Source organism: Acipenser ruthenus, chromosome 14, assembly GCF_902713425.1.
Source record: "Acipenser ruthenus chromosome 14, fAciRut3.2 maternal haplotype, whole genome shotgun sequence".
NCBI lineage: Eukaryota > Metazoa > Chordata > Actinopteri > Acipenseriformes > Acipenseridae > Acipenser > Acipenser ruthenus.
This window is the reverse complement of record NC_081202.1, coordinates 16,478,813-16,497,036: the sequence shown is the minus strand read 5'-3', so window position 1 is coordinate 16,497,036 and position 18,224 is coordinate 16,478,813. Positions and strand designations below refer to the sequence as shown.

The 18,224-nt window shown below is 34.5% G+C and overlaps 1 protein-coding gene across 1 annotated transcript; it reads right to left on the bottom strand.

The window, feature by feature from the left end:
• Nucleotides 1-294: 294 nt before the first annotated feature.
• Nucleotides 295-17,039, bottom strand: LOC117419513 (store-operated calcium entry regulator STIMATE-like). The gene is made up of 8 exons (XM_034032305.3): nucleotides 16,531-17,039; nucleotides 11,883-11,931; nucleotides 11,248-11,343; nucleotides 10,090-10,211; nucleotides 8,253-8,365; nucleotides 6,280-6,363; nucleotides 5,480-5,605; nucleotides 295-1,593 (listed from the first exon to the last, which is right to left on the bottom strand). The coding sequence occupies exons 1-8, from the start codon at nucleotides 16,715-16,717 to the stop codon at nucleotides 1,477-1,479; spliced, it is 894 nt and encodes a 297-aa protein (XP_033888196.1). The 5' UTR covers nucleotides 16,718-17,039; the 3' UTR covers nucleotides 295-1,476.
• Nucleotides 17,040-18,224: the final 1,185 nt, after the last annotated feature.

The window sequence follows — 18,224 nt, the reverse complement described above, 5'->3', positions numbered from 1 at the left end:
CCATTCAGCTGTTTTACAGATAAAATTGTAGGACAGGGATGAACAGGTTTATTATAGGTATCATTAAACAATTAACAATTAATAGACCTGAAAAGTTAATTAACTTCATGTATGTGTGGAACAAAGTTCAGGAGCACTCCGGACCTATAGGACCGGAATTGTGCACCCCTGCACTAGCAGAACTGCTGTCAGCCATATTGGTGTGGTCACAGAAACACGGGCAATCGAATCATGCACACTCTCACATGGGATGCTCAATTACTAGAATGCAGTCAAAACAAACAAAGACAAAGGTTATTTCACAATGCTGACTTTTATTATCAGTTTCAGTTTCAGTGTAATCCATCATAAAGAACTGGCACTTGAGGAATAACACACAAAAAAAACCCCACTATACATAACTTTTTTTTTTTAAAATCAAAATAACAGTTCGAAATGCATTTTCCATAATGTTTCCAATAACAGCAATCTAAAAATACATGTGTACACAAAAATGTAATTTGATTGTGGTCACTATAGATAACATTAACACTGTAATGCTGAATAGATAGTTTGTTGTGGTGTGTCTGTGATGAAAACTCAAATTATTGAGCTTTACAGTAAAGGAGGTAAATTTAAACTTTATTTACTCAATACTCTCAATCAACAAAATGTAACAGATGTTTTCAGTTTATGAAAAGGTTAAAAAAATAGATTCATTATTTTTTATTGCAACAAAATACAGTTATTTAATAGAAAATGAACAAGAATGTACAAAATCTTTTGAGAAGTGTTCCAGTGCTTTGGCTTTCAATAGCTGAAACACAAAGTATTCTTTTCGTTTGTTAATATTCAGGTAAAGACTCCCATTTCAACCTGTTATTACTTAAACAATTGGCACTTGGAGCTAACTTCAGATCTCTACGGCAGAGAACACCAATGAAAATTGTACTGTCAACCTGCATAAAACCAACAGTGAGACTATACTGTGTATTTAGGCATGAAACAAAGACCAATAATGGCACATGCTATATTGTTATTTTAGAATTTATTGGATATGGTTTTGGTCCTTAAATGGCACTGAATCGGTAACTTCACTGACCATGGACAAGCCTGTAAATATATAATCCTAAATTAAAAAAAATAAACTAAAATATTGGTCAGTGGTGCAAAGTTTTCAGGTTCAAGTCATAAAGTCATAGTAGAAAAGGTTCACGGTCTGCATCTGAAAAATAAGTCACCTGTCTAGACTGAATTCACAGTATATTTCAGAAATTTAAAGAATGCTATGCAAGATACAGACTTAAGTTTTACATAAAGTTGTTTCTCAGAACATGGAATACCCATGTTTAATATTATATGTTCTTCACAGTCAACAACAAAATGTATACTTAAGCTTATGTATAATGTCAGTGAATGAAGTGGGACATTAGTTACGATGGGAGTGTTGAAACAGCATTCAAAAGGCTGTTCTCTCCTTGCCTGAGGGAACTGCATCTACACTTGTTGAGAGTAAGAAGAGTCCATTATCTGTATCTTGCAGGGATCTTGTATGGAGTCTCCGTCGTGTTCACTCTCTGATGGGTCAGTGTCATTTTCAGCAGCCAAAAGCACCTACAACAAGGGAAGAGATAAAAATGTCATTTCATAGTCCAATTCATTTGTAAAAAATACTTAAAACGGTTTATGGTTATGTATTACAGCATGCAGATCAAGAGTTCAATACCTATAACATGACTGCTAACAAAAAAATAAAATAAAAAATAACTACACTGTAGAATAACTTGTACAACTAAAAAGAATTGCCATTATACAATAAAAAGTATGGAATTATATTTTGTATGCCAAAAATATAGCAGATTTAGTAAAGTAAGGCTTGAGTTGCATGAAAAGGTAGAAATTAAGCTTCTGATAAAAGAAAGCTTGATTGCACTTAAATTTCCCACATTACTATGCTAAGACTGCATATTGTAATCTCCATGGTCATACGTCTAAGATTAGAAAACAAAGTTCTTTATAAAAAATAAAAAAAATCTCCATTTGTATTTAAAAACAAATCCCTTAAAACAGTTAAATGCATCTTAAAAGGAAACATCAAAACTTCTCATTACAGCTTCCAAAGGATAAATGAGGAGGTTAGGAGTCTCATTTAACCTTCAAGAAATAATCAGCTATTGGTGACGAGAGACACCAAAACGGAAAAGACCTAAACCTTTCAGACAGCGATTGTGTCTGATGTGGTAAATATGACTGATGGCGTGTACATCTAAAAAAGGCATTGGCTATTTTAAGTCTAAACAATAAAAATAAAAATAATGTTTACATTTCAGAAACAACTATGAAGACCCAAATGGGTGATCATGTTACTATATATCCAAGAGCCTAAACCAACACAAAAAAGTAAGTTTATAAAAGTAAATTATTCTTCACTGCAGTCAAACCCAAAAAAATGTAAATGGTGGTGCACTGTTTATGAATCACACTATTTACTCAAAGAAATGTATTTATTGATACACTTTAGGGAGGATATTACACCGATTGGACTGCAGTTCAATACTAACTGGACAACCCCCCCCCCCCCCCTTTATTATTGGCATGCAGTGTTGTCTACCATCAGTCAAAGTTTGGTTGTCACAGTGATGAAAGTATACAGCACCATTTTAGGTCCTTTTTCACACAGTAAATAACTGTATCTTGACTATCACACAGATAATGAATAGGGTTTGAAAGCCTGTAAATTAAATGTTATATAAGATTAAACAAGGCAATATTTTTATTTAGAGCATGTTCAGGCCAATATTAGCTTTTTGTGCCTACATTAACATTGGGCAAAACTTCAGGCCTTATCTGAGCATGTCATTAATTTTAATACATTTTAAAACACTGTACATCAAAACTAATGAAATCAACATCAGTGGCTCTGAATCAGTGGAATCAACCACATACTTCTTGTGTTACAGCACAGTGGCTGTAAAATCCATTATCCAAAGCCCTAAGCAGCACCAACACTTATTTCCATGTGTAAAAACTTCTGAAGTGAATTTACCGATTATTTCACTTGGAAATGACCTAAAATGAACTGAACTTAACCCCTACTAGTGTCACACAAAAATGCCACCGCATGAAAATAAGTTTTAAATGTCACTTGTATTCCTCTGAATAAATGAAATGATTTATTAGTCTTTGGAAACTCTCCAGGACGGAGGAGGATAGGCATGCAGCAAGAGAATGAACCCACTATTTACCCCATTTACATTGCACGTCGTCATAATAGCTAATGCCTTCAGAGTAATAATCTAAATAGAAAACATGATGTAATTAAAAACACCCAACCACCAAGATCGCCATATTTCTATTAAAAAAAAAAAAAAGTGGTTTATATAAATACAAAATATATAGGTATTAGAAAGGAGATCATCCACCACATGTACTGTCATTTAAAAATGAAAGTGTAAAATACACTTCATATATTCCTGGACTCTAATAATCTCAATAAATCGTGTTGCAGCTGATAAAAACTGACAGACAGTTCTTATACCCCCAAGTTACAAAACTCAAATCATGTCTGCTAAAAAATCTCCTTATCCAGTTTCAATAGGATATAGATATATTTAAAAATTATCCACTTCAATTATATTTTATATATCATTATTCTCATCTCCAACTCATTTACAGTCATCATGCAATGTGAATAAGGGGTTAGAGCTTTGAATCTTCAACATAAAATTATTTTTTATTCATACGATGAATGTAGACTTAAGAAAATATGTATACACACATAGATTACTTTAAAACCAGGCCAATCCCAAACTTCCTTGTGTTTTGGAAGAGATATTTGTGCTACCGTGCACATTGCAAATGAAGCCAAGAAATGCTGGGATCAGTCTGTTGTAGCTCTTAGAACTACTATTGTAAACCTACTGCAATAAAAACAAGCTAAATCAATCACCAAGAGTTTCCATTACTACAACGGAGAGGAATTCCCCCACCTTCAAACAATGATACGGAATAAAATAATTTCACACAGCCTAATTTATTTAGGGTCATGTTCCAGAGGAAACATTCCCTATAATGGTAGAGACAATGGATCTTTCTTGGCCTCAGTAGTTAAACATCCGTCTCCGTCAGGTCAAGAGTCCATCAGATAGAAGTTTGCAGCCTGGAAAAGCCATTTCCTGTGCTGGACGCAAATGCAAAAGCATGCATTTCATGTAGCTCTAGATTAACATAACAGGTGTGAAAAGAATCATTAAATCCACTGGACTTGCCAAGGGACTGGAAAAACAAGCTCCTTTGCTCAGTGGACTGTAGTGAAAGAATTATTAGGAATTATGTTTGTACTACAATACTGAATTGTTGTTGTTGTACTGTAAAAACACACCCATAAAGTAATTTTGCATTATTATCCTTAACTTAAAACACAACTCATGAGAAAAGTGTTAACACTAAAAAAGCAACATTGTACAGATATTAAATATTAGTTATCTTTGTAATGTATTATTTTTGTTTTGATTCATTTTGTGACGCACAGAGCAAATGTCGTACTGTATTGTGGTTTAGTGTCGTTAGACATGCCCCACAAGAAATTGTGTGCACAGAGCCTGAGAAGATTTCATGGCCCAGTAAAATGGTCTATTTTAGCAAGACATCTCATGAGATCTGAAGCGTTATAGTGAAGCAGTTATGTTGACAGTGTGATTACTTGTATACTTGATTAAGTACAGAAGGTGAAGGTTGTGACTCATGAGACCAATAGTACCATGACAGCACCACAAGATTCTCATAACACAAACCCTACAACATAACCCACTCCTTACAAGGAATTCCACTGTGCTGTGAATAGGAAGGCTTTGTAGGGGGGACGTCAGACCAGAAACACAAACCAAAACAAGTAATGTCAAACTGAGATGCTTCGGCGTTCAGTGCATTATCAAATGTGGTGTCCTTACAAATCTTAGGCCAAATCACTTTGATCTACCAAGGAAAGATATTATTGCAGAATATTTTTTTTTTTGCACTTTGCCTTGCTGCCATGACCATGGCCTATAGATACTGATTTGAACTATAATGTATGTACTATACAGTCTTGCAGTCACAGTTCAAACAAATAGCATTCATTTAGTTTACACAAGTTAATGATTTAAAAAAATGTTAAAGGTTATACAGCTACTTTGTGTTGACAGGTTCAGGCATAGGTTATTTCAAAAGAATACACACTTTATGGATTTTAGTTTTAGAAAATAAAAATACCGTACTTGGCTTAAACTTCCATAATAATTCAATACTTAGGAAGAGAACCAGCAAGATTCAGAAAAAAACCACAGCAACACAACATACATATTAATTTCAGTTTTTGGCTTGGAATAACCCAAGACAAGCCCTGTTTCTCTAAGTTAAACTCAGATTCAAAAAGACTGCTGTTACGGTAACCAGACAGAACAAACACTTCAGGGATCGTTTTGAATAGCAGAGTTTCCCGGGTAGTTGGTCAGACTCTCACCTGTGACTCTTCATCGACTATCCTTGTTGAAACCTCTACAGATTTACTGCTTTCTGGACTCTCTGGGGTCGTCTTGTTTTTATATTTTCGCATTAGCAAGCTGTCCACAACCCAAAACATAATTGCCTAGAACAAAATGGAAAAAAAAAAGATAGATATATTAAATATATATCTGTGCTCTTATAAACCCTGTACACAGTAACATAATTAACTTGTTTTCAGACTTCTGGAAGACAGCATATATAAGCTATTGTAGTCATTAAGCTGTTCGGGGAAATGAAAAACAATTCATATTTAGGTTTGACTAATTGCATTTTCCTTCCCATTTATACAACTACACAATAGTAGCAGAAAAGACAGTAGTGATTGCTATTTTATCCCTTTGTCAAATACAGTGAAAGCCACTTGACCGTTACGTTGTGTTCATTGATCGATTGAAATGAACTGCCTTTAACTGGCATCTTCTTTTGAACTTTTACCATGCCAAATTCCTTATCTTACCCCTTTTCATGTTGATATTTACTGCCTACTTTAAAATGTAAAAAAGTTCAATTGATTTATTTTTCAAAAACACACACATATATTTTTATAAACACACACATATATTTTTATAAACACACATATATATTGCACCTTTCTCTGTTGTACCTGTATTTCCATGAATCCTGTAATGAAGACACCTATATAAGAAAGGCAGTGGTTGAGTGCTTGTGAAGGTTCATTTGGGACAGATTGTCCAATCCCTATTGTACAGCTACCGGGACTAACACTGTCCTGAAGGCATTAATACCTTTACTCACGTTGACTATGAAAGGCACAATCAGCATCACCAGCACCAACTCCAGCTGTGGATTTGGGATAGAATCCAACAAAACGTCTTGAAGCTGGAAGACAGAAGAAATGTGTTGGTTATTGGCTTTGTCACAAAACAAAGACCTCCAGACACTGAGGGCACATAGCTAAAACCTCTTCTCTGTCAGGCTTATGATAAGGTATTAGGGACATTCTAACTGCAATAACAGTTTAGGGCTTCTATTTAGTTTCCTTTTCATTAAAAAACAAGTAGATTTAAAAGATGACAGTATTCTGTTGGATGCAAATATCCTTAAGCTTTTATTGACCAATATTAGCAGTACATGTTTAAAAAAAAAAGTCAAGAAAGTTACTGTATATTTGAAGCTGCGAATTTGAGAAGTGTCTGTCGTGCCATTTATGTAGGGAAAAGCCTTATGCTGGTATATCTTTCAAAGACATATCAACATCTGTTGATAAAACACTTTATACTGAGGAATACTGTGTCATGCAATGGGCCAGCTGGCACATAACTTTTCAGTTATGGTCAAATAAGTTATTAGGTCACTACACGCTCCATGTGAAAATCACTACCAATATTTCAGTATCATACTCATTGTTTGCAGCCAGTTTACATACGAAAGTATATCTGTTGTATATATGTCTCTGTCCAAAACATTTCACATGGCAAAAATGGCCATAAAAGGATCAGCCCTGTAAAGTGAAACAAGACAATTCAGGCACACAATGTCTTATTTAACTAGGTTTCTAACTTCTCATTAACCTTATACATTTTTATTAATTTATTTTAATAATTTCCATCTCTCAACTTACGGTCAACATATTTTTGTAAAGTATAACATTAAAAATACAGGTCAGGCCAATGCTGGATACATGTTTGTAAACACTAAAAATATAATCTAAACAGAGAAAAATAAAATGTAGCAAAGTATTGTAGTATTCAATTAGCTAGCCTGGAGGCAACATTTCCAGAAAATCGTTGGGGCTGGTTTGTCATTTAAAATGCTACAAGTAGTGAAGAGGCATTCATTTTCCTTATGATTTGATAAAACCTCTCAACATCAATATGTAAGATATCTGTATGCATCTGTGTTAAATATTTTAGTTAGTTTTGATATCCACCATATCATTCTGCAAAGGGTGAGTTTTCAAAGATTTTTACTGCAAAGGTTAACTTTTACTCCTACGTGCTGGTCTCTTGAAAAAAGGATTGTCTCATTCCACATGTGAATATACGTCTGTCAGCAATGGGGGGTTACGTTTAGGCCTCTAAAGCACAGAAATGCTCTACATTTTCACGCATTCCCTAAGTACGTAACATGCTTATCTCCAACACGCTATTCTACAGAAGTTTATTTATTATTTATTTATTTTTTTAATTATTATTATTATTATTATTATTATTATTATTATTATTATTCATTTCTTAGCAGACGCCCTTATCCAGGGCGACTTACAATTGTTACAAGATATCACATTATACATTATTTCACATTATACAGATATCACATTATTTTTACATACAATTACCCATTTATACAGCTGGGTTTTTACTGGAGCAATCTAGGTAAAGTACCTTGCTCAAGGGTACAACAGCAGTGTCCCCCACTGGGGATTGAACCCACAACCCTCCGGTCAAGAGTCCAGAGCCCTAACCACTACTCCACACTGCTGCCCACACTGCTGCCCTTTTTGCTGCCCAAGCTTGAGATATTTTTATCTCAAGCTTGTTCTTTGGGACTGGATTTGTAGCAGTCAATTTTCTAATCAACAATGTATGATAAATGGGGTGCTCATCACATCAAACATATATCCAAAACATGTCATCCATACCTTTGTCAATACTTAAGTATTTATTTGTTTAGCATTATTCTACAGTTTTAACTAACTGTACCTGCTCCCATTAACAAAATACATTTTTGAAAGTAGTAAACATCAAAAGGCTATCGCCCTTACTTACCTTGGTCCAACCAGGAATAAGAAGAACAAGACTTATCACAGTTTTCTCAAAGACCATGATAAGCATGTACAGAGCACACTGTCCAATCCATGCGGCTGCCTGGGGAGGGTCACCTGTTGAATTAATACAGATGCTCAGATGTGAGTGAGTATATTCACAGATATAATCAATTGGGTTTCTCTGTGATATGTTGTGGAATACAGCAGGCAAAGTGTGTACTACAATTTGCTGAAAGATCTTCATCAGTCTATAAAATACTGGTTACTGTGTTAACTAGCTAACATCAAAAGACATCACAGCCATGGTTTGAAGGTACATCCTTATTTATATATTGATCCTAATTAATTAGTTACCATAATAATTTATATATATATATATATATATATATATATATATATATATATATATATATATATATATATATATATATAAATTTATTTGAGAAATGTCTAAATTCCATATTTTCATTGGGGTATGTAAACCTTTGAGTACAACTGTGTGTGTGTGTGTGTGTATATATATATATATATGTGTAATATATATATATATATATATATATATATATATATATATATATATATAGTGTGTGTGTGTGTGTGTGTGTATACACACACACAGTTGTACTCAAAGGTTTACATACCCCAATGAAAATATGTAATTTCTAGACATTTCTCAAACGAATTATAGGAAAAATCATTTGTAACAAGTGTTGCTTCTTGTTCTGACCATTTAAACATTTCTTACTGACAGTCAGCATTTCCTCACAACTTTGAGAATTCACAAACTTTACTGCAGGAAATAGACACCTCAGAATATTGACCGCTTTCCAGAGATATTAATTTATTTTTTTTATTAGAAATAATTCTACCATCAGGCATTGTGAAAGGAGATTACGTTGTCATTTAAAATCAAGGTACTTGTGGTGATAATTGATTTGAAGAGTTGATACTGTTCTGTTCTTCAGGTGGTCCCAAACAAACAACCAACTATGCAATCTCATCCTTGACACATTCACAGCTAAACAGTTACTTAGGAGGGTGTGTTTGGTTGTAGATCAAAGAAGTAGCATTGTACAAATCAGATCACTGTGTTTATAAGATGATTACTACCTTTTGGGTTTGGAAACGATGTTGTGCTAGTGATGTCACTGGTATTTAGGGAAGAATCCTGGGATGAAGGCTTTCTTTTTGTTTCCATCATTTTGAAATCAAAGGTTTGGCCTCGAGGCTCCACATTTAGGACCAGTCTCTTTGCTCTCTATTCCACAATAATTCCAAATAATGAAAGGACTACAAATTCCTAGCCATTTGTGTGTTTTTACACCCCTGGTTTTGATTTTTAATTTACCTGCCCTACTGATCCATCACAGAGACAACTGGCAGGCAATTTTAAAAATGGAAGCTAGTGCAAAACCATACTACCATCACTGCTACTTCCAGATATTTCAGCAGTGGAGGCAATCTTGTACTAAAGTAGACATTCAGTTTAAACTTGTACAGACCTGCTTAAATCTTATTGTCATGTCATGTTCATAATGACGGCCATGTCCAATTAAAGCAATATAATATAATGACAGCATTCCTCTCACTACTGTACAAACTAAAGGTGAGAAATAGTTTTAAAATAACGCCTTACCAGTCAGTCAATTTTAGGTGATACAAAACTTTTGGTTATAGCTGTATATACTGTAATGTCCAATTGACTTTTACCACACAGTGCCCTCTGGTGGTCCATGTAAAACACTGAACATGTCACACAGCTGATTACAGACTGTTTCTTGATACACTTCACACTATGTTCATTACTTTATCTAAAAACAAAGGTATTTACCCCTTACCATATTCTCCGAAGGTTAGCAGTGTGAACTGCTTATACTCCACGACACAGGAGATAGCTTTCACTCCAGCCCAGATCAGCAGCATCCCCAGAGTAGCATCCAGCAGGAAGTTCATCAAGTATCTGGAAGTAAAGCAGTCAAAACATTCAACAGATAAACATATAATAAAACAGTAATATTATGTAGAATATCTATCTATCTATATAATACATACATACATTATATATATATATATATATATTTTGTTTTTTTTGTTTTTTTTCTTTACAGCTGGTGGTTAAACTTAACCTTTAGAAACTGTCTCCATGTTTAATTAAATTAAGTACATTTGTCAACTGTAAATAGCACTGGGGTGAACTTTATTTTTATTAAATTTAATTGAATGTTCAAATATTCTTAAATTTGGCATTGGCAGGAAAACAAACATAATTTGTACTATGTTGCTGTCAAAAATCTCTTAGTATTTAAAGAAATTTAAAGAAAGGACAAATGCTACTCTGTACAGTTGAATGTGTGTTATTTATTGTAGACCTCATTCATGCATTGGTTATCTTTGCATGAGAATTTTTTCAAACAGTCATTTTCACCAGAAAATACATTTCAAGCAGTCAAATATTTGAAATAAAAAAACAGTGTCTGTAAATCAAAAACTGGAGTTATCAGAATCATAAAAAAATAAATCACCAAGACATACATCAACTGTACAGCTACAGCCAAAAGATTTGCATTACCCCATAGAATGAACTAACTGCTTCATGGAGTCGAATGAAACCTGCTGAATAATGTTACGTTAACATACTGAAATTACATACCGCTTTGCAGTTTCCCCATAGTACTTAACGTAACACTGACAAATAAAAACAATGTGGCATTTTAAAATTCAATATGAAATACTGTACTACTACTACTATGGCTTCCAGGTAGACTTTTACAATATAATTCTGCAGTTATGAATTTTTTTATTGATTCAATCCTAAACTTTTAGGTCATGCAAAACATTTGGCCATAGCTGTATAATGTATATGTAAAAATATAATGACAAAGTCTGCTGGACGGGTGCCTCCATAAATCCCAGTACTGTAATAGTCTCCATACCATGTGTTTTTACCACATCTGCACTTTAACCAGTGAGACCTCACCCTCTGTGAATACACTTACAGTGAACACGGATCCTCCTCAGTGAGGTTTGACAGGAACACGTTTGCAAAGTGGATAAAAAGGGCACCAATAGCCTGCTTAGAAGTGTCGTAAAACCTGAGAAGAAACAAATATTTAATTTTAAAAACACTGATGTTAAAATTTGATTATTTTTCACATTCAAGAAACATTTTGAAAAAAAAAAAGTGTCACAGGTGTTCTTCTTTATAGACCATACTTTCCTGTTGTATAGGTCTACTCTAATAAAACTGTCCAAAACTCGTAATACAGAGGTGTTGAGAATAATTGAAATAACCCTTTTCAGCACATGGGTGTATTAGCAATGATTGAATGTCTTGTGTTCTTCACTTGCTGCTATGAAGTCCCCATGGAAACCGTGTAGAGCTACCCATGTGAATTTCTTGGTCTGCTACTGCCTGTGCCATTTATAGTATCATAGTTGAAACAGCAGTTGGGTGGATTTGATTCAATCACAGATTCTGTAGTTCATACAGGGAGCTTTTCAATAACTTCAGTTAACCATTTGTTATACAAATCTTTATCATGTCTTCCTTTGCATGTCTTTACTTTTAACTATCGCCACAGTTTAACAATCTGTCAAAGTTTGTTAATGGTGACTGAAATACTGTACTTACCAAATTCTCCATGGCCGTCTCTCCCCTTTGGGTTCTCTGAACCTTTTTACTGAAAGGAAATAAAATTGCAATGACATCAATATCTTCTGATTTTATGTAGAGAATGTGACTGCATTTTTTTACATAAACTGATAAATATAGGCTTTTTTTTTATCACATTCAATTTCATATTACCCTGGATTTAAATGTAAAATACTGTATGGGAATAAAATAAATGAATAAATAAATAAATATTATTTCACAAACAGTAGGCCTACGTCCCAAGTTCTAAAACACTTGGTGAGATCTTTCATTGATCAGGGAAGGGCTAGATCATTTTTGAAAAGGGGTACCTTCAGTTCTAATGAGCACATCTTGGCGCCATCTGGGGTGTGAAAAGAGTAATTGCATGTTTTCAAATAAAAGCCATTTTTAATGCTTTTAGGGAAAGTTACCAGAATTCTATCCACATACAGTAGGTAAATCAGCATGTAAGATTCTTACTCGAGGATCTTCTCATTTCACCAGGTCACTAACAGACCTTATGAAGCTGGAGGTTTTACTTTTTACATTTTCCTTCAAAAATACTGTACTTATAAAAAAATGTTATAATTTAATACATGGCTACTGGGTAATTGTATAACTATTTACTCAGTAGCCCACCACAGCAGATTTTATTTATACTTGAACATAATAATATAGCCCTATTCAATTATAGATTAAATTGACTGTGCTGTTTGTTTACCTGTACTAATGCTTCATTATATAGCCTTTACCAGAGCTCCTTTATTTTTCTACCTCAATGCGAGCTCCAATTATGCACTAATATAAGTTTATGACGCTGAAGTGCATTCAATATGGAAATCACATGTGTCTTAATATAGTTTGTGCCCTGTAATGGATTGTAGCTAATAATGTAGCACTAATTACAGAAACATGCATCTATAAAATCTGTTTTTCAACAAATCCCAGAACCATAAAAGCAATCTCACTCAAACGTAAACCAGTAGTTGTGCATAATGATTTCATCAGTCTTGCTTTGTAACCTTCAAGCTAGTTCAATATTTGTCTTCTCTTTAATCAGTAACTTTCCAGAGGTCGCCATCTCATGGATTACCTACGATAGTCTAGATCAGGGCTTCTCAAACTCGGTCCTGGAGACCCCGTGGCTGCTGGTTTTCATTCCAACCGAGCCCTCAATTACTTAACTAGACCTTTAATTGAACTAAATTCGCTTAATTAGACCTTTTTACTTGTTTTCAGCTCTTAAACAGTTGCAGTTCAAGTCATTTAACAAATGTTATAGCTAACTTGAAATATGCAACTGTTCAAGAGCTGAAAACAACTAAAAAGGCCTAATTAAGCAAATGATCAGTTCAATTAAGGGTCTAGTTAAGTAATTGAGAGCTCGGTTGGAATGAAAACCAGCAGCCACAGGCGGTCCCCAGGACCGAGTTTGAGAAGCCCTGGTCTAGATTATAGACCCATTAAAAAAGGTATTTTATTCCAGAAGCATAAAGGCCATTTAAATAAGTTCAGACAGAGGACAATGTCAAAAGGAATCTACCATGTGAAAAGGAACTTCTACAACTGGTTTTAAAACAGCAAGCCTCAGGAATATACAAACTTAATTGTAGTCTACCAGTTTTTTTTTTTTTTTTTTTTTTTCCCCCAATGTTGCCCAAATTGTTGTACTATATTAATACCTGATACTGTATGTATTTAGCAATTATATATAACACACACACACAGTAGATGCTGCTTATTAATAACCTCTCGGTTCTCAGCAAAAAGTTGTCATTAACTAAAAGTTGCCAATATGCGAAAAGCCCCCGTGTTCAAGTGTATTTATAGAAATACGCAGTTGCAAAGTCAGTGTGTTATAAAAGCTATATGAAGTATGTGCATAAATCATGCAAGTGCGCTCTGTAGCTCTGGCAACTAGTAATAAAGTTGTCAATAAGCGGCGTGAGGTTGCCAATATCAGAATTCCATTAACATTAAAGTCTATGGGACGGGATTGGTTCCTGGGGAAAATGTTAATAACCGAAAGTTGTCTTTATCAGGTTTGCTAATAACCGGCATCTACTGTACATAAAAATACAAACAAGTTTTAAATATTAATAAAATAGCACTTGTGTCTGATCAACATTAACCTTTTTTTTGCCTGCATATACTGAGACCTATACTGTGTGTATTTCATAAATACAGAATTGATTACATCTTCTGGTGATAACAAGACCTACCCTATGAAACCATACTAATACAATTACAATGATCTGCATTATTTCCCTTCTAATGGGAAACAACATGCTGTGTATCAACAGTGGCAGAGTCCAGTAATAATTCCCCACAATATAGGGACTAACGAGGAGCAGCAAGTTAATGGAGTGTTGCCATGTTGTATCCAGTCTGTCATGCCTCATTATACTTAAAAAAGAGCTATTTGAGCCTGTGTAAATCCCACTTATGGACTCAATAAAACTGTTGAATAATTAAAGACAAAAGCCCACCAACATACAGAAGTAATTAGTAGTTCAATGTGGAATAAACACCATAGCAACAAGCCCTGGTGGCAACCAAAGAAGTGCTGGAAGTTCCTAAACATACATACACAATTTTCATTTCACTTTGACAGTCAAGAAATCAAAAGGGAACTGCTATTTTTTAAAAATAAAACAAAAAATAAAACACATAAATAAACACAAACAAAATACCAACATGGGGATTGACAGGACAGGCATATACTGAGATTGGGATGCAAACACAGTACCTATAGTGGAGCTTGCCAGCAAAGGTTTAAGCATTGTACAAAAAAGCCAGGCGTGTTACAGAGCAAAAGTATTGCCTTATGTTCACAAGTCTTTTAGAAATTAATTAAAATGAAAGGCATCCTGTAATAACATTTTTTATTTACTGTAAAAATAATGAAGATATTGAAAGATTTTCTTTCTAAACCATGTGATGACTGTGAGCATTTGAAAAAGGTAACATCATTGAAAATAAGATAAAAGTCAGCTGGTCACACTGTGTGGCTACACACCAATTACCACATTATACAACAGATTTCTGTCGTTCCACTGTACCCAATTAAATATAGTATATGCAATTGCTGTACTCAGTCATTGTATGCATTTAGCACTGCACTTCCACAAAGATTACAGGTTTCAAAAACACAAAGGATTTGTTTGGGGAAAAAAAACAGCATTTCCCCAGAAAAAACTGAAGTTCCCTGATTCTTATATAAAAAAAAAAATACATACACGAATTTCCCAAAATCATAAGCAATGTTTTACTGTACATGTGATTTCTCGCTAGCTTCTTACAGTTACCCTTTATGTGACTGAAAACTGGATTTGTTGGAGTTCCAGTTTGCTTACATTGCCTCAAGTTGTTATCCCTTTTATGCCACTGCATCATCAGTTGTGCACCAATCGATGTCACTTTCATACATTAAAAAATGTGACACATTCCAGCACAGTCTACTAAAACAAGCATTGTGGCTGGTGCCTTTACCGGTGTACTGGGTACCAGCCTAAATGTTTTTCTACATTAAAAACCTTTGAAGTTATGGATGAAAATGCAGAGTGGATCATACTGCTATAGAAAGGAGTATTGTTTCCATTCCTACTGGACACCACCTCATCACTGTTCAACTGCTTGTTGGGTCTGCTGTGATAATTAATGCAGTTGAGCACTTTGATCACTGAGATTCTTTAAGGGTCATGGATTTGGTCAGCCACTGACCACTCCACTTACTGCAGGAGCAACAGCAAGATAGCTTTTTTATTAGCAGCAGCACTGGTATGCATTTGTACTGCATGGTTCCTGATTGCTTTCCCAAAACTAGTACTGTATTCTATGTCATGAAAAGATTGTGGGGGATTCCAAGTGAATACCAAAAATACCTCAAAGTAATCAATACAATACTGTAGTTCCTGAATACCTTCCTGTATTTATTTTTTGGTGTTATTTCTACATTCCATAAAGGCATTGGAGGTATTTTCTGAAGCCTTTTTGTATCAATTAACCGTTTTACAGGTTCTAACTATTTACTGTTTGTAATAACTGATTGGAATGGCACTCCAGGAGCATGATTGGTCACCCCTGATAATATAAAAGTATTGTTAGGATAAATGTGTTTTTTTATTATTATTACTTATTGTCAAAATGTTGTTGTTTTTTTTTTTTTTTAACAGCCAATTTCTGTCTGGGAAACGCTGCGTTTCTAGCCCAGTTATTAACCTACCTAGTAGTATTAACCCTGGCAATTATTGGAAAAGGGGTCTTGGCGTTATGCCTATATCTACGATCTTTTCTAGCCACCTCCTAACGCAATGTGTCACCAAGTATCATTGCATATCTAAACTTACTAGTTTATTTTGAATTTTAAACAATTGTTAATACTACTGGGTCATCACAAATTCCAGGTTTTCACATTTCACATTCACAACAACGCAGTCCTGTGCATACCACGTGGTCCTGCATTGTTTATAGCAGCACTAGATGTAAACAATGAACGCCACAAACAATACAAGTTAATTGACAATATCCACTCAACAAAAACACAGGAATAAAACAATATCATAAAACACATAACATTCATTTAAATTAAACGACAGCCGTGAATATCGCGAAACGTGTTTGTCTTTGTTTCTTTCATACTTACACATCAAAGTGCTGAAGGCAACAATTGCTAGTAGACCCTGGATAAGAACCCCGAATCTGTCCATGAGGGCCCCGTTATTGCATCCATGAGGCTTGGCGTTGGTCGCATTGTTTGTGGAAACGACAAGCAAGCTGCTATCAAACATTCTTCTGACTAGAAACAGATCTTTAAAATTATAAACAGCCATCGTACATGAAGCTATCTAATCTCACAGACCTATGCAAGTAACAAAGGAAGCACCGCTACAGTTGCGTAGCGTCAGAAGAAAGTTGCAAGCTGCAGAGCCCCCGTGAAAAGACAGAACAAACTATTTATTTCCTGTCTTGCAGTGGTCACATTACATTAGGAATTCAGATTACCTCAACAAATCCGACTAACAATTTCCTAAAACACTGATAAAAGCAGGCTGGGTGGCATCCACTGTCTTTGTTTTAATTAGCAACACGCTGAATTTCTGACGTCATCTCCTGTTACCAAAAATCACACAGAACAGATGTGAAATGCTCAGCTTGCTTGCTTTAATTCTTTGTTCGAGGTCGTGTTTTGGTGGTCGTGTTTATGGTGTAGCCTAAAAACAGCTGCGTATAAGATTAGAAATCTTAATGAAGAACCATAAAAAAAACTACCATAGTGTGGTTTAATTTCGTTTTGACATTTTTGAGCAAAAAAAGTTAATCTAGTGTTCTTGTTGGGGAATATTAAAAGGTGTATTTTGTATTTAAAAATAAGACATATATATGGTTATAAGACTTTAAGGTGTACTTTGTGCCTTGATTATATATTTATTTATTTATTTATTTTTGTGAAACTGTATATATAATTAGTTACGGAATTAACAATTGGGAAGCCACCTGCAAGTTTCCAAAGCTTTTTGTTACATGGTGCAATGGTACAAAACTAGTATGGCTAGGGTGTCCCCTGGCTCATCCTTCTTGTTAAATTGAGTTGGCCATCACAGTAGCGGACTGATGGAAAACATTTGTGTTCAGATTCCCCATATCAACAAAAAACAGGTCTTGCCATTAGTCTAATACAATGACTTACCATTGTGAAACTGTATACAAAATAAATTACTAAAATTGTTCCATCTTCATGTACATTGACGGTATAGTTTAAAAATACTACCAACTTTGCACAGGAGAAGAGGCTATGTAAATCTGGCCTCAAATGTTGGTTTTCCTACTGAATTATGAGTAGGCAGTTTGGAATAAAGCAAACTGGTTTATAAATAAAATTACAAGTCATCTTATTGCATATGTTTAAACGTTTAAATGTCATATGACTGATAACCTAAAGACTATCTTAGAAATGATTTCTTCATAAAACCCCGCTCAGAGTTTAACCTTAAAAAATGTTTGAATAATGTATGCAAGACGAACTGGCTTGATTGAATTGGTTACGTTTTGTCATGTTTTGTCACTTTGTCACAAGAGAATAATCATAGTGCCCACATAACTGTTCAGGGAGTGCACTCACAAAACTAGCAGCAGCCTTTCCCCCAAAAGGGATTACAAATTCAGAGAAATATTATTAATGGACTGTCCATTTTTTTTTTACTACATCAATTACATATATTACATGACCTAAAATAATTGTAGCTAACAAAATAATAAACATTTTCTTAGCAATTTTGCATTTCCATTAACTACACATGTCTCAAATGTGCAGTTGAAACACATGCTATAGCACGCAGG

Coding starts and splice junctions, on each gene's coding strand:
- LOC117419513 (XM_034032305.3), bottom strand. CDS start 16,717: ATGGCTGTTTATAATTTTAAAGATCTGTTTCTAGTCAGAAGAATGTTT. Junction 11,344..11,882: donor AGACGGCCATGGAGAATTTG/GTAAGTACAGTA, acceptor GTTTCTTCTCAG/GTTTTACGACACTTCTAAGC. Junction 5,606..6,279: donor TTGTGCCTTTCATAGTCAAC/GTGAGTAAAGGT, acceptor ATTTTGTTCTAG/GCAATTATGTTTTGGGTTGT.